This window comes from Falco peregrinus, chromosome 6, assembly GCF_023634155.1.
Source record: "Falco peregrinus isolate bFalPer1 chromosome 6, bFalPer1.pri, whole genome shotgun sequence".
In the NCBI taxonomy this organism is placed as follows: domain Eukaryota; kingdom Metazoa; phylum Chordata; class Aves; order Falconiformes; family Falconidae; genus Falco; species Falco peregrinus.
In genome coordinates, this window is record NC_073726.1 from 54,344,255 (window position 1) to 54,369,475 (window position 25,221).

General features: G+C 38.0%; 2 protein-coding genes and 1 long non-coding RNA gene across 17 annotated transcripts in view; 1 reads left to right on the forward strand and 2 right to left on the reverse strand.

Moving 5' to 3' along the window:
• PPFIA2 (PTPRF interacting protein alpha 2) overlaps positions 1–10,973 on the forward strand; it is a 351,943-nt gene extending 340,970 nt beyond the window's left edge. For 7 of the 11 annotated variants that reach the window (XM_055808916.1, XM_027794252.2, XM_027794254.2 and 4 more), the window contains 5 exons: positions 837–1,012; positions 1,856–1,953; positions 3,750–3,925; positions 4,020–4,088; positions 5,050–6,871. In XM_055808916.1, coding sequence (XP_055664891.1) covers positions 837–1,012; positions 1,856–1,953; positions 3,750–3,925; positions 4,020–4,088; positions 5,050–5,322 — 792 coding nt within the window. In that variant the 3' untranslated portion in view covers positions 5,323–6,871. The other 4 variants (XM_027794257.2, XM_005242638.3, XM_055808922.1 and 1 more) reach the window with 2 other exon arrangements.
• Positions 10,974–12,008: 1,035 nt separating this feature from the next.
• Positions 12,009–13,517, reverse strand: LOC129784794 (uncharacterized). Its single transcript, XR_008747882.1, has 2 exons — positions 13,139–13,517; positions 12,009–12,584 (listed from the first exon to the last, which is right to left on the reverse strand). It is a non-coding gene; the product is annotated as an uncharacterized LOC129784794 (long non-coding RNA).
• Positions 13,518–15,369: 1,852 nt separating this feature from the next.
• ACSS3 (acyl-CoA synthetase short chain family member 3) overlaps positions 15,370–25,221 on the reverse strand; it is a 98,891-nt gene continuing 89,039 nt past the window's right edge. For all 5 annotated transcript variants that reach the window (XM_055808435.1, XM_055808437.1, XM_055808436.1 and 2 more), the window contains 3 exons: positions 16,666–16,765; positions 16,411–16,586; positions 15,370–16,129 (listed from right to left, as the gene is read on the reverse strand). In XM_055808435.1, coding sequence (XP_055664410.1) covers positions 16,055–16,129; positions 16,411–16,586; positions 16,666–16,765 — 351 coding nt within the window. In that variant the 3' untranslated portion in view covers positions 15,370–16,054. The remainder of the gene's footprint in view (positions 16,130–16,410; positions 16,587–16,665; positions 16,766–25,221) is intronic.

The window sequence follows — 25,221 nt, forward strand, 5'->3', positions numbered from 1 at the left end:
GCGAGATGTAAAATCTATTTTACATCTTAATTGTGAAACTCCTATAAAAATAGCTCAACATGCATGTGTTTTTTTCCTTACCCTATTGAAATTTCAACTGAACAGCGAAGTAGCTTAATGCCTGAATACTGGCTTCTAGGAGGAATCTGATTTGCTCCTACCTTAAAGAATTAATCTCTTGAGCACCACATGTGATGCACTTAGGTTTAAACTGTTCACAGTTGAAAATACCTGATTATTAGAATGTGTATGCTCACCTGCTCTGACTGATGGTGAACAAAAGCCTGGCTGACAAACAACTGAAGCTAACTTGTAGTCTTGAAAGGACTACATGTGTGTAACCATGAAGTGTCATTAGATCCTATTTAGGAAATCCTAGCCGCCGCTTAAACAGTGACACAAGCTTCAGTTGATTCCCTGGGGCCATGTTTGTATTACCAAGTTCAATGTAGGATTTGCCTAGCATAATATTCTAGAAGGTCAATTGAAAGCAAGATATGAAACAAACACATTTTGATTGTGTAATGTTTGCTTGCATTTAAAACTCAAAATTGAAACTATCATTTCTTATTACAAAAAATTGCTTAAAATTTACAGATAGAAAACAAGCCACAACAGTCAAAACTGCTGTCAGTAATAAATATCTCACAGTGGCTTCTAGCCCCAATGCCAAAATGATGTAAAAACAGAACGTTGGGAGGTTTTTAGACAGGGTTTCTAAGCTAGGAAGTCTCACTAGAAATGAGCATAGTAGAGAGATAGTCTGTCTTTAGTCTGTGGTGCAACCTTGAACAAACTCAAGAATTTATTCCCCTCTACCTTTTTTTTCCCTGTAGACCCTGGCTTATGGTGATATGAACCACGAATGGATAGGTAACGAATGGCTCCCCAGTCTGGGTTTACCTCAGTACCGAAGTTATTTTATGGAATGCCTCGTAGATGCAAGGATGTTAGATCACCTGACAAAGAAAGATCTGCGTGTGCACTTAAAAATGGTGGATAGCTTTCATCGGTATGTTGGCATAAAACTACACCTATAAAGAAGTTTATGTGTCTGACATAGTGCTCACTGCTGCACAGAATAAAAACACTTACTTTCTGTTGTTCTGGTGTGGAAAACCACACAGATAAGTGAGTGCTGAGTGTCAGAAACCTGAGTTGAGAGAGATTCTTTTAGTAATAGCAACCACATGGCAATTATGTCTCTCAAAACTGATACCGATACAGATAAATTTCACAATAAGTGGGAGAACCATTAATATATAAAGACTTGAAATACAGAAATGGTAATAATTTATTAAGTGCTTTAAAATATCAGAAAGTGGTAGACTAAGATTTGAAGCCCTGAGCTCTCATAATAATGAAAAGCTACTGTGTGTAGTACATAAAAGCTGTTAACAGTACAAGCAAATTGACAGTTGTTCGGGTTATCTAGGGATATAGCCAGGAAGCTAAATTGGAAATACAGAAATAAAGGCATTTAGACTTTAGGGAGAATGATGTTTATGTGACAAGAAGTGGATTTTTTTAAACATGGTGTCTGATTTGTCACTTTTTTGAGGCCTGATTTGACAAAACATTTGATGGCTTGCAAGGGCTGACCTTTTCTGAATATGATTTCTAATGTTTGGGGTTTCTTATGCTAGAAAGAACATTCTTGTTTTGGTTTTGTCCATTTAATTTTTGAATTTGGTGGGGTTTTTTGAATGGTTTTGCTCTCCTCGCTGTCCTCAAGATTTGCTCTGTGGACACCATGAAATACCTCATACGTAATGCCAGAAATAACACCCTACGTACATTCCCATCTTCAAAATTCTCTTTATTAACTCTGTAAATGTTTCTCTTTAAATAACAGAACAAGCCTACAATATGGAATCATGTGTTTAAAGAGGTTGAATTATGATAGAAAAGAACTGGAAAAGCGAAGAGAAATGAGTCAGCATGAAATAAAAGGTGAAAGTTCCTGGGAATGAATACTGGGAATGTTTCTTCTCTTGAAGCTTGCCACTGTTAATCCATTGTCATGCCATTTTAGCAGAGCATTTGAGCATGCGTTTTACTTAAAACTTAACGTAAGTCCATCTGTCTTCAGAACACAAAATATCTCCTTAAATCAGGCACAGTCAAGTACTTCACTAAATTGGGGCTGCAATTCCAAATGGTGCTTTGATACATGCATTTTGCTAAACTGGATTGGGGGGATGGATCTTATCCTAGCCTCTTTCAGTCTCAGAAGCAGAAGACCAAATAACCTACAGCTCAATAGGATGTGCTGGGGGCAACAGTGGGAAATGGGAGCACTCAGGACCCTGATACTGTGCTCCTGCTTTTGAAAACCTTTGTCTGTGATTTCTTACTTCAAAATGCTTATCATAAAAACGTTGCTTGGAGGGGTAGCCACTGAGGCAGCTGGTTGGATATAAGAACAAGTTCCTAACAGAAGTGGCCTTATTAGAATAGTTAACAGCTGATTTTAAAGTATTTTTCTGTGTAAAGCTCTCTAGAGCAGTTGCAGGCTCATAATAATCAGAGTGGTTGGGTTTTTTTCCATTATCAGAAGTGAATCCTTTGACTCCTTTAGGCATTTCCAGCTCTAGCAAATGTAGCAGTTAACACTTCTCAAGCACAATGCTGATTGGAAGAGCTAAAAAAAGGGGGAATTAATTAAAAGGAGGAATGGCTACAGTGAAAATGTGCATTTGGTCAAGGCAGATGATGGCATGCGCTGATGCAGACTTTGCCTTGGATGTGTGAGGCATCAGTTTCAGTACAGCTGGAGACTGATGCGGGAGCATCTCAGATTCTGGTGTTGCTTCAGTGCTAGCCACTGCTAGAACAAGGGTACTAACCCATAGCCTCTTCTATCTAACTTTCACCCTGTCATGCATTGGTCAGTTAGACACAGTCCCAGGTAGAATTTGGTTTCAGTGATCCCTGGCTGCCATGCTGTGTTTCAGCAGATCCTGACACTAAAGTCTGGGATGTTCTTGGCAGGCAGTGGAGAATGCCCATTCCCAGAACAGCTACATTCGCTTGATTTGCAAGATTTCAGGAAAAAGCTTCATCACTTAGTAACACAAAACTCAGTATTACATTTCCACTTGCATGTGAAAAGATCAGTATAAGTAACTTTTAGTCTTACAGGCAGGATAGGATATTTTTTAATATAATAGTCAAATCCTCAAAAATGGTTTCCTAGCTCATTTTGTTGCCTTAGCTTTATAATTGGCATGGACCTTAACAGCTCAACCAGCTTTCTGAGCTAAAAATAGTTTTAGTCTCTAAAACTGTGAACTTGTCGTTTGCTTTATGGCATGTTATAAAATGGTAGGTGCTGACCTGGTGCTCAAAATGTTTAATACAAAACTCTCAAGTAAAGCCTCGAGGAATGGATATTTTTCCTGTGCCCTGGCACTATTAAACTGTAAAATCTTGCCTAAGAATTGAAAAGGGTATCCATAGGAGGTGGGAGGAATTGCATTCTGGAGATGCCCTCTGGAGGCACATTTCTCATTTGGAAACATTATTTAGAATACACATTTAACTGGAAGGTAGCTCAAATCACCCATTTTTTTTGAATAGCTATATGAATAGCTTTAATACAGATATATTAATAGTTTGCTGGTATTCCTCATTTAAGAAATAAAGCAGTATGACATCCACAGTGCATGCACAACTGCATGCATTCACCTGTACAGTTCAGAGGTTACTGGGTATCAGGAGACTGAACCAGTGTTATGTCCTTACAGATGTGCTGGTATGGAGCAATGATCGAGTCATACGCTGGATACAAGCTATTGGCCTCCGAGAATATGCAAATAATATACTAGAAAGTGGCGTACATGGTTCACTTATAGCACTGGATGAAAACTTTGATTACAGCAGTTTAGCTTTATTATTACAGATTCCAACACAAAACACCCAGGCAAGTTTGCTCATGCTACTTCTGGTTAATCTGTACCCATTATTGCCTTTTATTCATCTTCAAAAATTTTAATTTTTCACTTTGGTATCTCTAGGCACGGCAGATCCTTGAGAGAGAATACAACAACCTTTTAGCACTAGGAACTGAAAGACGACTTGAGGAAGTAATTAATTTTATTTTCAGTATTTATCAAATATCACAGTAAAATACAAAAATTAAATTGAATGTATAAAGACATTTGCACATTGTTAAAGAGTCAACACTGTTAAAAAGTCAGTTACAGCTTTAAGAAAAAAATTAGTAAATGCCAGGCAAGGTTTTTAAAGTAACCTCAGTATGGCTATATATTAATCTAATTTTGGATGCTAAATTTGGCACTGCACTCTTACCTTAAGATGAACATTTTCCATAGAGGAAACATGCAGAAAGAAGTGGAAGATTCACTGGCCAGAGCAAGTGGCAGGGGGGTGGGATACCTGTGCAACCTATTCTGTAGGACCCTTACACTCTTTCTTTAAAAATAAAGAAGAAAGAAGAAAAGTGGATTTTTGGTGGGGTTTTGGTTTGGGGGTTTTTTGGTTCTTCAAAGTTAATCAATATGCAATAGAATGGGATTTGGGGTAGTTATCTAGGATGGAGAATCTCAATTCCACCTATGGAAAATACCCATCTTAAGGTTTAGAGTCCAGTGCAAAAATGTTCATCTTGGACTTCTGCATGTGAGGAGAAATAAAACTTTTAAGGACTTGCTGAAAATGTGAGATACCTATGAAATCTGTGCATGCGCATGAGTGTTTAATTCTTTATTAGCGCTTTACATAAGCCTCCTATGCACTAACAAACCACTGACAACTGCAAATGCTTTTCTACTTTAGCTGATACTAAAACCCTCTAAACGTATCAAGCCAGAGATTTAAAAAGAGTTTTCCACCCTAGCATTTAATATTTTCTAAAGCATTTACTTTTACAAGAGTGTCTCAAATGCACTGCAGTTACTGGATGCAATGCAACAGAGCATGTAGTCATTGTGGAACACATTTGACAGTGGGAGAGGCAGCAGACAGCAGGATAATTAATCAAAAAAATTCATTTTGCTTTATCAAATACAACTCTTGTGTTGACAGAGCGATGACAAGAACTTCAGACGTGGCCCATCCTGGCGACGACAATTTCCTCCACGTGAGGTTCATGGGATCAGCATGATGCCGGGCTCCTCGGAAACGCTGCCAGCTGGGTTCAGATTAACCACAACATCAGGGCAGTCACGGAAGATGCCAACTGATGGTATGCAGTCATTTCTGCACTTAACTGTTGAAAAGCAAGAGGCTTATTCTAAATTGACATTTACCGCCTGTCCGTATTGCACCAGAAAGACTGCATTCATGCAACTAGGATGAGTGGAGTCTGGGAGAGTTGATATAGGGAATGGAAAAGCACTGACTCAGCCCACTATTGATTTTTTCAGGTTTGCTTTGGACTGTCAGTGTTTGTTTAAAAATAAGAAAAAAGCCATCTAGCCATCAGAAAGAGAGGAATTAATTTACTGACTTTCACCTAAGATTGCACATAATGTCTAAACAATTTTTTTAGCTCGTTACCCTCTCTAGCAGGTGGAGTGTATTTTAGAGAATGAATTAAGAAATGGCTATCACCTTTATTTTCCTATTTAACTTTTAAACTAACTAGCTTAGCCTTGACCATCAAATAACTCAAGCTGATAAAAATTAATAACAATCAGACAGGTGGTATAGTTAACAAATACTGAATTTCAGGTACTGAGTTACTGTATACCAGTCTTAATTTTCTCTGAGAATCTTTTAATTTCCAAAAGATTCACTAACTCAGCAATGATTGGAAAAGTAGCAAGCAGATCATATATAAAAAAAATAAGTAAAATTTGGAAATCATTGCAAGAGAGCAAGGAGAAAATTCCATTCCAGCTACTCCTTCAGGTATGTGGATGAGAAAGCCATGTATACATGCCTGAAGTTCTGAGAAGTACTAGTACAGACTGGCCCATTTGAAATACTGCTGTTTATTTCCTCATGGGAGAATTTAGGTCTATGCATAGACTTGTCCCAAAGTAATTTAGTACACTGCTTGTAGTGTGCTTGTAGTGATTACATTCTGTAACTCTTGAATGAACTTGGGATGACAATATTGCCATCTATAGAGCCATCTAAATTCCATTGAAGTTTCTCACCTTTAAAAACAACTTTGTAGTTGCAATTACAGATTGAATAATTTACTGATTGCATCACTGATTTCCATTTTCACTGCTCATATGCACGCTTTGCTTTTAATCCTGCACTTTTTGAAAACGATGAAGCTGTAAGACAAGAATCCTTTCCAAGGCACGTTCCGTGTACAAATGAAGTTACTGGCTCCCTAGGTGTTTCCATGGCCTGCATTACTCTAGTAGCTAAGAACCTTCCAAACATTCATCTTCTAGCCATAATATGATGTAGAAGATATTATTACCATTTTAAAGATGGGCAACTAAGACACAAGGGAGGTTTAGTGATTTACTTGAGGTCTTCCAGGCAGTTTGTCATTGAACTGGGTACTGAACTCGGTAGACTTAAAGGTAGGTGTCTTTGAAGACCTACGTCTTCATCCAGGATCTCACTTCCTACCTCCCAGTGCTAAGAAAGCAGCAGTATTTAAACAGCACGATAGGTACAGCATTAGGACTTCCAACAAAATAAAGACAAAATTGATTTTTAAACTGTATTCACTTAAGACAGATTTCAGTAGTACACCAGACATGAAGAAACTGAGTTCTGAACTAGACCATGCCCAGATCATGTTATAGTAAGCCACGGAGCAATTTAATAGCCACCCTTGCAGTGGGAAACAGACTGCTTTGTTTTCTTCATGATTCTAAAGAGGTTCTGGTTTGTTTCTTTTTTTTTTTTTTTTTTTTTTTTTTATTTTTTTTTGCAATTTGCAGTTGCTTCATCACGACTGCAGAGGTTAGACAGCTCAACAGTTCGCACATACTCATGCTGACAAGGCCTAGCAAAGAAGCCAGCACTGAATTGTTGTGAGTATCCATAAGGGGCCATCATGAAAGCTTGTTGTAACTGTATGCTACACCAAATAATCCTTGCCATCATTCAAGCAAGAGACAGAACGGAGCAGAGGGCTCACTCAGACTCGCTAGGGTGGTCATTTGATCACAAGAGTCTCAAGCTCAGTCCAGGAGATGCTATGCTATTCTTTTCCCTATCTCAAAGAGCAGGTTCCTTCTGCTGGAACCATTTTAGCAGATAAGACAAAAGTTTTCAGAGAACTCTGTTCAGATGATGGCTCACCAACCATAATGTATTTTGTATGCTCTCAAACTTAAAGCTAGAATTGGAGAGACAGCAATAGGCACAGGGAGTCAATTTACTTCATGAGATCTTGAAGGAGTTCTGCCAGTAGCTAGAAAGGGGGAGGGGTGGGTGTGCGTGTGTGTGAGAAAAAAAAAAAAAAAAAGCTAGTAAAGCAGAAGCAATTTACTCTCTCTTTTTTTTTTTTTTTTTTCTTTTTTTAACAAGAGATATGGGTCACATTAGAACATCAGGTAGCTGCCTAAAGTTTGAACAAAACTTCCCCTATACAGAAAATCTTCCAAAGTTACCTATTTCAGAGATTCTTGTAGTTTTCAAATCACTCAGAATTGACCAGTGACAAAGAAAGGATATTCCTAGCTGGGTGCAACTTTGGATCACATTTAGTGATGGAATTCATGTTGCATTTCCCACCACTTATCTTCTGAATGTGGCTATGAGTCTCACATATTCACATTTCCAGAGCTCTATGGGAACACACTGGTTTCTGCTACATCACAAGTTTTGCAAAAAAATACTAACATGATGAGCGCTTTCATCAGTCTGGCACCATTTCATGCTAATATTTTGTCAGTAAAACTGTTTTCCATTTAGTTACTCAGGGGATTGTAGGGGAGCTGGAAAGAATATTTGGATAGTGTGCTTCAATAGCTATTACATATTGTAGGCAAGACATGCCAGGATCTGCAACAAAGGCCTTTTTTTTTTTTTTTTTTTTTTGAGATCCCCAAGTCTGGGAGAGGCTTGGGGCCATCAAGATTTTACTAAACCTGGGCAGGTTCAGAAAGTGCTTAGGAACAGTAAATGTTACCAGTGGAAAATGTAGATTGCTCAGGATCCTGCTGATGACATGAGCCTTACTTCATAGATCTTCAGGAGACTGCAAGAGTATAAAATCTTAATCTAGTAAAAAAGGAACCTTTACATGTCACCACTTAAAAATAAGTATAGGAGATATTTTATCTTTTTTTTCTAAAATAAGTAAGTTTATCAGCTAGTCCTACAAAGATGATGATGAAACACTTAAACTATATAAATCTTTTTATGTGTATGTATTTATAGATTAGAGCTTGGTGTTACGTCAGGAAAGTCAATAACAGTACTCTCACTGTGTTCAGCAGGGGTAGAAACTGATAGCAGAGATGCATATATTTTCTCCTCTATGCTTCAGAATTGCAAAATTGAAAGCAATAAAGTATGACCAAGAAATTAAGTTCAAACACCAAGCTGTCTATTAGGCCAATAGTAATGGGTCAGGCACGTGAGATGATGCTTTCTAATAGGTCTGAAGAGTGCAACAAGGGCAGAAATTGAAAATTGGTAGCTTAACAAAAATTAATTTAAGATTATCCAAACTGTATATTCCTGCTGCATTCAAAAATTGTCTAAAAAGTAGCAATCCACAAACAGAAATAAAGTAGCAAAATTTGCTGGCACTGTAGATATGGGAGTTATGTATTTTGAGCAAAAATATGTTTATACAAAGTTATACAGGCTATAAAAACTGAAATTCCTATAGCAGTATTAGTAATGTTTCAAGTATCATTCAATTAATAAGTATCATATCAGTACTTGCTGCTTGTCCACTATTTCGCTGATTACACTCCAATCTTAAATGCTTGAGAGATTCGTAAGAACATCAAATTTACCTCTAAATTGTAAAGGTTAATATATGAGGATGACTGACACTAATATACTACTATTTCCTTTAACTTACCATATATACTCCTTTTAGAGAAGCAACAAGATGGTATGGACTAGAAAGTTAGAACATACACTGTTACTGTTCATAAGTGCAATTTCAAAATGTCATGCAGGTTAGAAACCAAAGAGCAAGTTAAAATAATTTTGGATTTCAGTGAATTATATAAAAAATATGTAGGGAAAAATTTCCTTCGTTATTATATCAAACTTAAAACCCATTACCTGACTCTCAAGGATGAATGCATAAACAAAATCTGCTCATATGGGGGATGTGAGGTTGGTTGAAGGGCAACAGAAGAGTTTTCAGAATTTTGTGATCACAGTTCCTGAGTAACAGTTTCTTCACGGGAACTGATTGATACTGGGACAAAAGGGACAATTATTTATTACAACATGCCTCCTGAAATTTTCCAGATCCAGGTCAGACTGAGACCCAGGCTTATAACACCTTGCCTAGAATACAGCAGAATACTGTGTTACTCTGGTGACTAAACCATCTGCATGCACAGAATCAGGGACTGATTCTAACTGAGAAGCAGAGGGGATGGACAGCTGGATGAGCTATCACAAAATAGCAATAAAAGAGAATTTCTAATATAGCAAAAGGGAATATGCATGTGAAGAGCAGACTGAAAAAAGAACTGCAAACAGGTTGCACGTGGAACAAATGAGATGGCCTGTGATCACAGCAGGTGCATTATGCTACTCACCTTTCTCAGAGAATGTCAAAGCCTCATATTTCAAAACAGTTTATGCCAACAATATCAATTGGATACAACCTTACAGTGTCTTACAGTGCCTTCACAATAGCTGTGTTCAATTAATATGCTTTCAAGTTGTGTTTCAGGTATTTTTTTTAAACATTTGTTGAAACCACCATGACAAGCTGCCAGAAACCATGAACTGACATTCTCAGAACAGTTACATGAGCATATTCTGCACAGTCCAGTTAAGAACTTTAAGACTGCTGGTGTCTGGCCATTTAATCTTGCAAGAAGTTTACCATAGAGCACATGAGACAGGTAAAGCTTTCTGCTGTGGTGACTGTATGTTGCCCAGCTGAGCATCTGCAATGCCGTTACACAGCCAGTGGATGTGGCAGTCACACTGTCTAAGCTTTCCCAACACTCTTCTCTTATTAAAACACTTGTCACCACCAAGTCAGAAGGCTCAGCCAGGACAGTTTCACTGCCATAGGCTGGGGCAATAGAAAACACTAGTTTCACTTCTATTCGAACAAAATGTCAAAGGAGATTTGGCAAAAACCAATGGTGTACGTAACAAATGAAGGTTTCCAAGGAGGATTTGTAGACAGATGGAGAAGAAGAGTTCCAAAAAGCTGTGACTGATCATCTGGAAACAGCTGATCCATAGCAGAGAAATCATCAGGGTGAAAAAGATAAATGCTATCAAGCTGCAGTGAACATGAGAATCACAGAGTACATCAACAAGGTCTATACACTTAAAATGTGTGTTCAGCCTTGTGCCAAACAGGCAAAGGTCTCCAGATGCAGGAAACAAACTGCAGTGCTGAATCTAAACAGCAAGAAAACAACTGTAAAATTAACATAAGCAGGAGCCTATTTTGATCTAGGACAACAAAAGATTAAAATGCATTATTAATAGATTTATGTTGCAGAGCTAAAATTAAACAACAAATGCATGTCTCCCTCAAACACTCAAAACCCATGTTTTAGTAAAACATTCAATAGCTTACTTAGTCCTATAATATTTTTCTGGTGTCATTGCATCCTAGACCAAATTAGAATCAAAGAATCTTTCTAATTAATGTTTGTTTATTTTTTCTCTTAGATGTCATCTCTTTCTTCTACTTTACCTGAAGTGCACTACCACTACTTAGGAAAAAAGAGCATTAAAACTCTCTGCAAGAACAGGGTAATAGGGAAGAGAACACATACAGATTATCAGACAAAAAGTTATGATGTTCCTTTCATGTATTGGTTAGTTTAAAACAAGAATAAAAAAAAAATATACCTAAATTACTACCAAAATAAAAGAAAAACAAAACACCCTCCCCCTTTCCTCTCAGCATCTCTGTCATCAGAAATTTGGCAGTAGTGCACATCCAAAGCTTTTATCAAATGAAGCCACTCATTTTTACATTGTTCCATCTGTTTTACTGTAAAATACTAGACATTTATGTATTTCCTGTGTATGTATTTCTTTTAAAATGTGTAAGTCTTATGTAAATGGATATAAATATGATTTTTTAAAAATAAAATATATGGTACATGGGGTCTCAGTGCAAACATTTGACAATACAGTGTCAATAATACTGTTTGTATCTTTTCATTTCACCATTTTTACAGTTTTTGGATTGTAACAGTCAAATTAATATGTTTAGCAGAGTTAGAAGCTTCAACATATTCCTACTGAGAAAATCTGTCAATACTTAAAGGTGAACACCTGCCTCTGATGATGTATAACAGAATGACATAACCTGGAACTGGAGCCAAAATGGATCTCTAAAGACAAAATGGAAATGTTAGCTATCTATAGAGAAGCACCATGATGGCTCACCTCTTAAAAACAAATAAACAAACCCAGAAGAACTGTTTACAAAAAAAAAAAAAAAAAAAAAAAAAAGGAAAAAAAAGGCAATTTAATAAAACATGATTTATACAAAAAAACAAAAACTTTCTTCTATGTTACCTGCGGACCAAGAAGAATCTTGCTTTACCAAGAGCCACCTTTTTGTTCCAGGATCTTCAGACACCAGCCAGCATTGGAAAATTAAATCTAATATGTGCATAGAATCAGATTCTTGTTTCCAGATATATTCAACAAAGAAAAAGAAAAGAGAAGCCAACCCCCACCATTTCTTCATTACAACAGGGCATTAGACAGGCTCCTGTCTAATGTTACGCTTTTAGCCAAGATGGCCTTGCTGAGACTTCACAGAAGTCAGTTTTATCAGAGGAAATAACTGAAAGACAGAGTGATTAATATATAGTGTATAAAAGTTTAGAAGAGCAACTATTACCTGCTGTGGCTTTATTTGGTGGTGTTATTGTTGTTTATTCTTTGTTTAAATGGGAAGTTTCAAAGTAAGACCTACTTAATAGTCATTTACCTATTTGCTATTTTTCTGCTGCTTGATCTTAGCACAAGACCTGTCTTTTAGTTATTTCTTTTAGCAGTTTGATCTGCAATGTTTGCACGTACATAAACATTTGTTTTGTCTATTTTCATTTGGCAAACTTCAGTTGATCAGATGGTGAAAGATTCCCCCCCACCCACCCACCCAGTGTCAATAAAAAAGAATTCAGTGCTATCTGTGTTTATAAGTCTATTAAGCTTGGTACATAGTAGCATTAAAATAGTTTGGATGCCAGATACGTATAGCTAACCACAAGCACGTTTTGCCACTAACGAGTTACGACGGATTTACTGGTCAGAATCTGCCACGAGAGGGAGCACTAAACTTGCTGATGGGTACGCTATGAGGGCTTGGGTTAGCACACAACTCTGTAAAGACACCGGCTCTTTCACTCACAGTTGCTCGGGCTTAACTGACATCATTGCTGATGCTCCTTCTTCTCCTCCCTCAGCCTCCTTTGGACTTATTTTGGTCCAGAACGTCACGAAGTAAAGCACTGCAAACACCATGCTGAGTGGTTGCGGTATCATTTGAACACACCTCCCCTTGTAACCGCCAGCTCCCATTTTATGGAATTTATTTTGCCGCCTGCACTGTCATAGCCCACGCTCAAATTCGGGGGGCGGAGGGGAATGAGGTGTGTTGAGGAAAAGAACGAGCAAGATCTTGCAACCAAAGCTGCAGTTATCCTGCCCCATGAGTACAGCACCCCCAGATTATTTATTTCACAGTAGAAGAAAACAGACCAAAAGAATTAAAAATATGTATTGAAAAGACTATTATTGTGACTACAGTTTTATCTAATGCTAACATATAAAATCTCCTAGTACATCCTTGTGTCCCCCACGTGAGCTGAAGCTGTACTCTCAACAGCTAGAAATTATGGCCATGCTAAATGTTGTCTAGTTAGCTCCAACCCTTTCAGTATGCTGGGAACAATCACTACATCAGCCTCTTCCAGCCAAGTTTCCATAACCCCCTGACCATTCAGATCTACCTACATGCTTCTCCTCTCTAAAAAAAAAATTAAGAAAATGAGTGCTCTCCTACCACTTGTTAAAGGGGCTTGTTCTTCCTTGCTGGTATAACCAGGTTGTTGGGCAGCACCAGAGCTGTGTCCTTCTCCCTTTCTCCAGCTTGGCACAAAGCTAAAGCTGTAGACAAAGCATCTGCAATCACATTTCCTCAGCAAAAGGCTGCTTCTGGGAAAAAAAAGCAATGCCTGTAAAACAACTATTTTTCCATACTGTACTTCTGCAATAAGGTGGCTTTCTTTGCCTGGGTTTTCTGAATGCTGATGAATGAGACATCTGGCATTTCTGGAATTCTTCACATTACCAGATCAGTAGCAGAGTGAGTACACCTGACCACTCTGCTCCTCTATTTTATCCCAGTCTTGACCTTAAATGATTCCCACCAAAACAGAAAAAAAAAAAGAAAAAAAAAAAAAAAGAAAAAAAAGGGAGGGGGGGGGCACGGCATGGGAGGTTTCTAAAAAAAACTAAAAAAAAGCTGCTCAGCCTTCCATAGAAAGCAGAAGTTATTACAAATATTTTCGTCATGGATTAAGAATGTTAACTATTCAAGCTCTTCACAAACAGTTCAGAGGACAGAAAATTGTTTATTGTCAGTATTAATATGAGCAAATAGCCCCTCAGAAAGGTAAGTGCCTAAATATCCATTACTAATGTTGTTGTTGGGTTTTTTTAAAAAAAAATATCTGATATTAATTCTCTCTTCTTTAAAAAAAAAGAGCCCCAAACTAGAAAACAGGTTACCTTTCCTTACAAACAGAGAAACTGGTGTAGGAACATAAGATGTCATTGTGTAAACCATACAAGATCTAGGAAATTATTCTCTGACATCTTTTTGCAGTATCTTTACTAGAGGGCTTGTGCTCTCACTAATTAGTTCCCCTTCCCTGCTTATGCAATTACAACATGATGGCAGCAGCCAGGATAACTACAGCAAACATACACAACATCTCAGCTTTCACTGTATAAAAAAGTAATAGCTATGCACCTCATGAATGTGCTACAGTTTCTCTGTGATAAGACCCTTGAGGTGTCTCATTGACTGAAAAAAAACATCAGTGACAACTCCCAAGATCTCTCTCTTGCCCTGTAGCTGTTCAGCACAGGTTGCTAAGTTGCAGCACTGTGAAACTAAAAAACACTCAGTAGTCTCTGCAAGGCATTCTGTTATTTGGCATGGGCCTCCTACTAAAGCCTTGATATTTGAATAATCCATCCAGAAGAAAATAATACCTTCAACAAATTGCAACTTATATAAGAAGTATTTTGGGAAAGTTACCAGGACATCTCTGAGGAGCAAAATATACTCCCATATATAAATCACTAATGTGTAGAGTTAGCATATCTACTGTAAAGCATCAGTAGCCTTTACTGAGTCTTCTAAGTGCTTTTGACTCCCTGTTCAGATTATGATTTTCAACTCAAACAGCTGAGCCAGGTGGCTATGTTATGCAATTATCTGGCAAAAAAACAAGTACAGCACAGACTCAGTCTAGCCTGGTTTATATGACTGTACAACCTGGTTCAGCATGGTTGGCTCAGCTGCATGCAGTCCCTGGCGAAAAACCACAGGCGCATTTTATTTATTTCCTACGTAACTAACAGAGCTCATTGACTACAGAAGTCACAGGCACAAAGCAACATCAGGGTTTGGCTCATGTTAATTAGCACTTATCACCTTCTAGCTCCTACATCTATCTGCCGATTTATTTTGTCACTTAAGAGGCCTATCATCCTTACCTCTATCCAATGGGAGATAACTATTTTTGGACTCTTTCAAGGACACACTAACATAGCAAAATAGGTCTAGACTTAACTTCCACCTTAGCTTCACCAAAGTGTGGAACACCTCTCTTTTATACCATCATCATCTGAATTTGCGTACTGCTTACTGTTTTCTCCTCTGGAAAGCATTGCCCAGTTTGAGTAACTTCTGTGCTTTTAAACTTTTCTATGAATGTGTATTTTAAAAAGGATTTTTAAATGTATTGTTCAATTAAAAGCCTGCAGCTTGAGAAGTAATGGATGCAGCGAATGTATCCTCCATCCCTTCGTTTGTTGAGAATCCTGTAAGTACTATGAAACAGCCTGTAACGTCAAGAATGGGCTGCCTAGTATCTGTATTTGCTGAATTTCTTGCTTATATATATCTCAGTGAACCTGAAACACCTAATTATGTCAGCAAAAGCACATTTTGGTTATCCTTATCATAAGTGGTACAAACCGCAACAAAATTATCAGAAAATGCAAAGTGTAAATTGCCTGTCTTTATTTAAAATACATGGGGTTTACTGAATATTACTATGGACAAATCAACATTTTCACAGATCCGAAAGCCAAAAATTATCCAGTATTCTACAAAAAAGACACTTCAGAAAGTTACTGAGTAAAAAACCTATAGGAATCTAATTCATAGCAGAAATACTTCAGCAAAAAAAATACCCCGGAATCAAGAAAATTAATTATAAAATTTATAAAAATTTAAAAGATGTAAAGGCTCATAGTTTACAAGTGAGGACAATTTATGTCTGCAATGATTTTCACATTAGAATTCCTATTTATGCTGTCCTCAGGCTTACTTTTTGTAAGCTGTTTTAGCCAAACTCAAGTTACTGTTCACATTATACAATAATGGACTGAAATGTAAGGTTACATGATATCGTATGAGACAGATAATCCAGTGACTCCTTCCTTTTAAGGCTATAGAAATGTGTGAATTCTGTTTGCAAGTCTTAGCAATCTTAATATCCAGCATATAATGACAACCTGCAGAGACTTCAGTATGCTTCATTGCCTGTGACAATATGGTAAAGAACACAGTAAAATTTCTGAAGTTAAAAAAATTTAGCCCAAATCATTACTAGTTTTTGAAACGTGGTATTTCCTAACAGAAAGGCTCTTTGTATACTTCAGTAATTTGTTACCAGCGTTATTATCCCATTTGATTTTTCTTTAGCACTTCTTCAATGTGTTTAAACACGCTGGCATCTTCAATGGTTGGTGTTACCTGAAAAGGAAGAATATACAAAAGCATGGGATAGTAAATTGTGGGCCTTCAACAGTGAAACAGAACTTCATTCAGAGAACCTTCTAAATATAGCCTTCAAAAAATCAAGAAGAAAGTATCTGGAAAGCCCTGGAACATTAAATTACAGTAGAAATAAAATATAACGTGCTACCTGAAGTCACAGACCAGTTGCAGAATGGTCTAGAGAACTGAAACCATAATGTTGTGTCTTCAGATGTGCATGTGTGCCTAATTCATGAAAGAATGCATCTCCAGCTTACCTTATATGGCTTCCCACTGACGACGGCAGAAAGAGCTGAGCGTGGTATCTTGCCAGAGCGTGTTTTTGGCAGCTGTTTTACAAACACCCCCTTCTGGAAGGCTGCTACTGGACCAATGTTACTTCGAACTTGCTCAACAATCTCTTCCAAAATCTTCTCCTCTTCTGTCTTTATATCTAGTGAAGAAGTTCATATCCTTTACTTTTTAGGGAACTTTTGCAAATCTTAGTAACATCAGCACCAGCGAGCTCTCACCTTCTCGCAGTACACACAGCGCAAACGGGACGTGTCCTTTTAGCGGATCCTCCTGGCCCACCACAGCACAGTCTGCCACAGCAGGATGGAAAAGGACACACTGAGGGACAGAAAACAGAACTAAACTGAACTAACAATAACTGAACGCTTCAGTGAAAAAAATCCATAGGCATGGATGTAAAAAACAGGCTTATTTCTTACATTTTGACAGCAAAAAGTATTTAGTCAGTACACCTCAGGATTCTAACTACACGTTGCAGATGCATATGCGTATACTTTCATACACACTTATGTGTAGTTTGTGAACAAACATCAGAAATAAAAACTATGGCAGCACAAGATACAAATACAGAACAAAGCAAAGGCAATTTCCTTACAGCTTTGAGAGAACATCTTTTGTTTTGCTAGTGAGATCTTTGGTGGAACAAATAACATTAGCCTAACATTACAAGTAACATGGAGTTAAGTGCGCGGAGTAAAGACCAAAACCACAGAAGTGCTCCTACTATAGGGCTATAAAGTCATACTGGGTCATTCTCTCTGACTTGTATCTTTTTCACTCCTTGCTGCACAAAGGCATAGTTTCAACAAAAGCCAAATCCAGGCCCTACCCCAGCTTGCAGCCGGCCTAGTTCAGCTCACTCTGGGAAACACTGAGTCAGCCTCCTTAGACAAAAAAGGGAATCAGACCAGAGTCCCCTCCTTCCTACTGCACATTTCTGCAATTATACAAGTGATGGACAGTAGCACTGATATCTCAAACTCTCTTTTATGAAATCAAGTGAGAGATTTTCTTTTCATTCCACTCAGCTAAGGTTCTCATTTCCTAGGGAAAAAAAGTCACCAAGATGTCTCAGTACATTCTGAGATGTGTGTCACCAAGTCTGGGACAAAGCTGGACTTAAGATACTAGCAGTTGTGAATCCTCTTCCAAAGCAACTGAATCTTTTCATGTAGGTATCACTGTCCCTTGGGGCATCTTGCTGTCAACAGTACTTTCAACATTTCCTCCGTACTCAGCCACACAGAGGACCTAACGTGACCCTGTACACAGGCCACACAGAGGCCAACATAATGTGACTGTGCATATTAATTTATCTGTGCATACAAGGACTACGTCTTTGATAATAACAGATCTTCACATAATTTGTTGTCAAAATCAGACAGTGGGATGACGGAAAGGAAGACTAACTAAAATAAGTTTTAACAATAAAGGCTTTTTTTTTTTTAAGTAAGTAGGAACACATCATTTGCATTGCCTACTCAGACAATGCCATCAGCATGAGGAAGATGACAGGAAAGGTACAGAGAAGACAGAAGAAAAAAATCCTGAAGGAATGGAAAGCTGAATCACTGCTGTTCCAATTAACAACGGGAAGGCTCTTGAGTAACCTGGCTGTGAAACCAGTGGTGGCAAGAACAATTCAAAGGGTCGCCCATAACCCATCCTCAAAACAGATTTTAACATCCTTTGGATTTACAGACACAACAGGAAGGAGAAACTGGCTGTCTCGTGTCATGGTTACTACAATACACAACAAGTAGTTTTTAGCAAAATAAATCTGCACAGTGTTTCTCGCATACTTTGACTGAAGCTATACTCATTTCACAAACTACGCTCCTAGAAACATCCCATGTTACAAAAACACAAACAGGAAACAGTTAGCTTAATAGCAGAGGAATGCTCTATCAAAGCACAAAAGCATGACATTTTACATGCAGCTTTTGAAACTGTGTATTTTTTAGAGGAATTAAATGGGATGTGCATAAGCCATATATAGAACAGCAAGCACAACAGACAAGTTAGTTCTGGCTGGGCTTATCCCAGGACTAGAAGGGCAGAGGAGCCTGCTGCAAAAATGCTGAAGCTAAATATGCACACGTACACTTGAATTCAGATGCAGCCTACTTTGTCCCAAAGTCATTGTATCCAAACTGACAAATCATACAGGAATGAGTCTTACACAACTCCAAATCTCCATGGTATTTCAATGCATCACATATTTATGCACTTTGGTTGCTTCTAGTCCAGAGCCTCAAGAACTCAGTCCATTTCCTGCTATAAATACCCATTCTCTGCTGATCTGACTTCTTGACCCTGACCACAGCAACTTGATAGCCATATATAACCAAAAAAAAAAAAAAAAAAAAAAAAAAAAAGAAAAAAGAGGGAGGAATGAATTATGGAGAAGTGGACTAGTAAGGTCTTCAATCAAAGTAACTATTATTTTCCACAGCAACATAGGAAAAAGGTCTGTAGTAATCCAACATTACCATCAATACTATAATTACCTATTGGGCATTAACAGGATGCCTATGGTGGAGATTTAAGTGTTGCCAACTCATTTTGTAGTAGCTTGTTTGTGTTACTCTAGTCTGCCACTTGTTCATAAAACTATTATGGTAAGCTGCAATATTGCAGTCAGTGTAGTATTTTTCTTCAATCTATCCAAAATCCTATCAACTTTGGGACAGCTAATTTTACATGATTTAAAATGTAAATATTAATCTAAAACTCTCAAACTTTGTAAAAAGCTGAAAAAGACTCATCACAGTTTAAAAATTGTTTACAATCAAGAAAAATCTCAAGGAAGTGAAATGGCATTCCTGGAATGATCACTGGGCACAAAGACAGATGTCTAATGCAGCAGCAGACAGAAACCCCACCACGATGAAGGGGATTTCTCATCCTAAATTCCTTGATTTCAAGTCTGTAGCCTCAAGCAGGCAAGGTTTGACTTGGGCTCTTTCAGAAAGAGTCAAGGCAAGCCAGGGACACCATAGATGTACAGAGAAAAATGATGCATGGATCAGCGTAAACTGAGGTTATCATAATTTTTAACCTTCACTGACTGGCAAGGTAAACGGTAACACATACTGCACTGCAGTAAAGATGAAGTTCCAACAATACTAACAAATACCTTAGACAAAAACCCTAAATGTTTGGAACATAATAAAGCTAAAATTGTTAGTCAAAGCACTAAGTAAAAACTCATTAAGCTTGTAATGCAGCTATAATGTAAATGCAGACAATACACTTGCTGAACAAGGTGACTGTCACTTAATTAAATGGCGATTCAGTGAACGCCTAATTCTATATTTACCAATCTTACTGAAGAGCTAATTGTAGTCTTGTTAACGCTTTCCCATTTAACTAGCAATTTGCTGTGCACACATCAACAACACTTTTTAGCTTTGTTCAAAATGTGAATAGAAAACCTTCTAGAATTTTGTAGTGATGACACATTTTTTGTTTCTAGCAGAAAGACTTAACTAGCAGGGACAAAAACAGACAAAGCTCAGGATTGATGGATACGAAGGTAATACAGCTGAGGAGATGATCCAATTCACCATTTGTTATATTACCTTCAGATTCAGCCTGAAGCAAAAAAGCAATGCTCAGCTCAGCCCAAGAGCAGTAGAGCAGTAAGGAGTGGGGATGAGATTCCCTGCTGTACCTTAGTAGAGCAACACCAAAAATATTACTTCAAAGAGGTTTAAGCGGACTGAAAGCCACCTTTACATCTCCATAGAGTCGAGTCAGGGCAGCAGCTGGTTCAGCTCCCTGGCTGACCAATCCTCCAAGGATTGCCTATGTTTATCTGAATTTGTTCACTTCTACGTAACTAGAATTTCTTCTATTCTCTTTTTTTTTTCCTAGCCTTTTAAAAAACAGTCACTAGACTAACAGACATTAGAAAGCAAAAAATGACTAACAGATTAGTTTGTGTTTTAGTGAATAGTTAATTCAGAGTCCTTAAAATTGTATTTTTCCCTTGTACATGTCCGGCACATCTCTTCCTACGCTTCCTGAATAAGCAATTGGTATGTTGTCAGGGAAATTTGTAACTGGCAATCAATCCCAGTGGTTCCAGGGAGGTGAGGGAACAAGGGTATGAAATTCTGGTACTGTTACGGACTGCACTATTTTCAACTTTTTGACTTCCATGGGTATTACATTAATGACTTTCAATTTAACAGCAGGGGTTCTTTTACAGAAATTTTCATTGTTCGTTTAGTACCGCTCATACAGTAAGAGACAAAATAGCTGTCAAGAAACTGTGATGGAAACACTTCAAATCAAGAAAATGATTTGAAGAATCAGTTACCAATATTCGAGTGAGCGGAGGTTATCTTTATTCAGCAGCGCTGGGTGCATGGGGGATCGCTCCACCAAAATCATGCACCTCATACAGAACTTATTCATACATATTCATTAAGTATTCATGCATAAACATAGTATTTCCCAAAAATCATTAACATACTCTCGCTTTGTATGTTAATTAGCTTATCCGTCCTTCGCGCTTGCGCAAATTCTTCCAAGAATTGTGGGCAGGGGTCTCCGGGACGTAGGCAGTGGTCTTTGGGAGGAAGGCCATAAGTCTTCCTCATGGTACTTTTCACCTTTTGCCTGGTATCTGATGGTCTTGCAAGTTTGCAGTGCTCTTATTGGTCTGAGCTAATTTATGTCCTTGTCGACCATCTGTTTCTTCTGCTTGTTTCTTTTAGTCGCTCCCTCTAGATAACTGATGAAAGGAGGAGTCTGTTTCTCTTTCTTTAACCTTCTCTAACAAGGGGCCTGTTTATAAGTTATTTCATTAATTATTTCCAACAAACTATGGTTACATGGCCTAATTACTATACCTACATTCTTTGAGTAAATATAAGTTCTTAGCCTTGGTACAGGGCTGTACAGAGGATTTTATAGCCACTTTTGTTGTGCAACTACTAGTTTCATTAGAATATATTTCTTATTCCTCTATATTTCTATTAAAATTATTTTAGCAAATCTGTAACATTTCCCCCCTTTGAAAGTGTTGAAAATTGTTATTTCAATACTTTCGCATTATTTACATAGCAGTTGTTTCAGCATATTTTGGTGGTGAACTGTATCTTGGTGGAATGGTTGGTACTTTTCTCATGATCATGCGATTGACTGCAATTCTATTGATAAACTGTTTCTTCAAACAAGCATATATTAGCATGATCATCAGAAAGACAATCAGTAACAGAAACAAAGTTTTGATTATAGATTGTATCCAAGAGCTTAGATTCCATCCCAATTTGTTAAAAATTTTCCCCAGCCAACCTTCTGACATTATCTTCTTGAATTGATTCTGTTTCCTTTTCAATTTTACCTAATAGGTCTAGATCATGTTCCACATCTTGAGTTACATTTGTGTATGTAACTCAATGTGAATGCAGCAGTGGTCCTTCCCATTTTTCTTCCAAAGGTTTTCCTGAAAAAGTCTTTATATACACATAGTTACCAGGTTTAAAAGGAGTGGATTGGTTGATCTAACCCTCTGGCCCTTGTTCCCAATACTTGTTTAACTGTCATTAAGAATCAAGAATCAGGAGCTGAGCATTTAAATTTTCATGCCCCTTTAAGGTTGGGTCCAATTTGTGGCTGCGCATGTGTTTTTCATTGTGCAGTTTTGGTCAGGGTGTTAGCCTGAACCTCGACTAGGAGGGTCACGGAACAATTTGTTTGTCTCGCCACAAACAATCTTTACCATTTGAAAAGATGGGAGCAGGAGATGACACACTCTGCACGGTTTTGCTGTTCAGCCTTTGCATTATCGTGACTACAGTAACCATCAGTATGTGTTTCTGTGAGTGCTTTTGGTCACGCCAGTATAGAAGAGTACGATCTCCTCCTCGCAATTCGTCCTGAACAGTGGAACTCGTGGGATATCAAAGGAGAGTGCGAGAGACTGTTATATAAACAAAAGGAAAATGTTGATCTCCAGCAAAGTTACCATGTGACTTGTTATTCGTTTCTGTTCATCTTCGTCAATTCGTGAAGAGAAATACCAAGGACCAGGCACAGACTACCATGGAGGGAACAGATGGACCCCGACATTATTCAGGACTGTGATGGATTCACGAGCGAAGTAGTCTGGGGTTTTTTTGCATTACATGAGACTTTGCTGGATTGTTATTCCATTATCCAATTTCTAGTTCATGTTTGTTAATAAATTGTTATTTGTTGTTTACTGGCTGTCGAGGAGTTCATTAAATTTATTGGGTGCCTAACACACGGTTTTCAAATCAAATCAAAAGGGTTGGGTAACCTATAAAAAAAAAACTTAAACCAATACTTAGAGCAAAAATCAAATACTATAGTTGCTTAACACATTCCTTTTTGACATGCGTCACTATCATAACTGGACGGACTATAAGCATTTCGCATGCGCAATCTTTCCAGATTTTTCTAATACATTCTGTGGGGTTTAAAAATGCACATGTGCATGTTCAAAGGTATACACGGATCATTCGTGTGATAAAAAATGGCTACTGCGTGTCCAGATGAAGTCCCAAACCCATTTCCTGACCATACCACTCCGGTAAGTCTGTTAATGGTAACATTTATGGCACTACGGTCAAACGACAGGTCCCTGTTTTCAATGTAATGTTTTCTCACCACCAGACCACCGCGTCACCTGCCAGGGAAGAAGGGTCTAGAGTGCACATTTCCCCCTCTGAACATTCTGTACGGTGAGTGTTCTCAAAACGTTTAACCTATATGGTTCATTAGAAAGGGGAACAAACCTTTTGTTTTTCTTCCTGTTGTTGTTTAGGCAGAGGGTGCATTTTTCTGCTGTCACACGTCAAGAACTTATGGCGGAGGTGGAAAAGTATAAAAGGCGTTACCATATCCTCATCTATGCTTTCCTGGCGGTTTCTTTCTTTGCTATTCTATTTTTATTTTTAATCAGCCTACATTGTTATATGAATTGTTAATAGTATTTCCAGATTCTTGTTTGTTATTAAATTGTTATTGTGTTAACTATATAATCTGTATTGTCAACTGTACATTTCAGCATACTACTCAAATTTGTTTAACACCATTGGGTGAAACCATAGTAGCAAATTGCATGTTAGTTATAACATGTTGAATTAATCTTATAAAACATGGAACAGCACATGGCAAAAACAATAAGGTGGCTAATCCACATAACAAATAAAATAAAATTCGTTTTACCCAGGGGCTCCTGGGAAGCCAGGAAAACAAGTCAATGTTCCAGTCTTTCCAAGTTTGGATATGTGATTTGTTTAACTAATTCATGATTGTCATCAATTTTCAAACAACAATTGGAAACATTTAATTTACCACAAACACCTCCTTCTTCGGCTAGCAGGTAATCGAGAACCATCCTGTGTTAATAAATTGCATTTCATATTTGAGTTGCTTGGTCTGTTAGTAATAATTTCCGAGACAGCCTGTAGACGAATGACACTATTCAGATTGTAGATAGGTTCTCGAGCACCACTAATGAGTTCATTAGGATTCCAAGTTGCAGGTGCATAATACTGTATGATACCTTGGGGTGTCCATTCATGTAATAAATATTGCTACCCCCCTTGGGAGTTTGGAAAAATCAGCTTGCCACTGTTGCCCTGGCTAATTTTCAAACACAATTCACATTGCTGAGTCACCTGTTTTATTACAGTATACAAGTTTCGCCCTATCAATTTCTGATTTAGACTTTTATATAAATCATCAGCTCCCCAATGTGTCTTATTATGTTCTGTTAGGGCTGTGGTCCATATTAAATTGGATGGTACCACTATACGACCATCCCTCAAATAAGTCCACTTACTTTATCATTCATGTCCTGAATTAGCTTTAAGTTTTCTTTAGAATAGTTTGGCTCCTGATCTGTACTTATAGTTTGGATTTTACCATCTGGTATTAAGGATAATTCCTCCTTTCCTACCTCCTCTGCTACTTGTCTGGCCTCATGGTTGGCCAGGCAGTTTCCAATTTCCAGATCAGTGCCTCAATGGGTCATCTTATGTTCTTCCTTCCTGGATGACCCTCTTATAACGGAGGGGGCCACTCCTCACATCAAGGTCTGGCATGGCATATGTTCCCACCGCTCAACGCCTACTGGGTTGCAGCCAACAGCAGAGCTCAAGATTCTTCTTGGTGGCAAATACAGAGGCCAACCCAGTCTTGCCCTTGATTGTGGCAGGAGGCACTTGACCAACCTTATTCCTTGTACTTTGTTGTCAATGCAGAGTTTCATCTGTGCACCCCATAACAAGTCACTGTCATGGTAAAACACACAGATTTACATCAGTAGAACTACTACAGAGTGTATTTTATTTTAGTTTTTATGCCAATAACCCCCACAGCCCAGCGAGGGGGTACGGGGGGGTTGTACAAACTCACTCCAATACTTTAACACTTTCACACAGTCTTTGATTCTCCAACCCCCCACCCCACCCCCCTCCCGCTTCAGATCTTACATACATTAGTACAAGTTTTTATCTTACAACCTGTTTCATTCTGGTTGCTCCACAGAAGGAACCACAACCTGAGCTCTCTTTTTTTTTTTTTCTTTTTTCTTTTTTTTTTTTTTTGTATACAAATATTTCAACCAGAACATCTTTCTAGTTTAGGTCTCAGTTGTTTTTTAGTTTTTTTTCCTGTCCTTTTCTAGAGCCATAATCAAAGATCAGGTGGTGTTAATCCCACACTCCTCCTGTCACAGAAACATATCAGCACACATTACTTCATCCCATTTTCCTCTCACCTCAAGAACA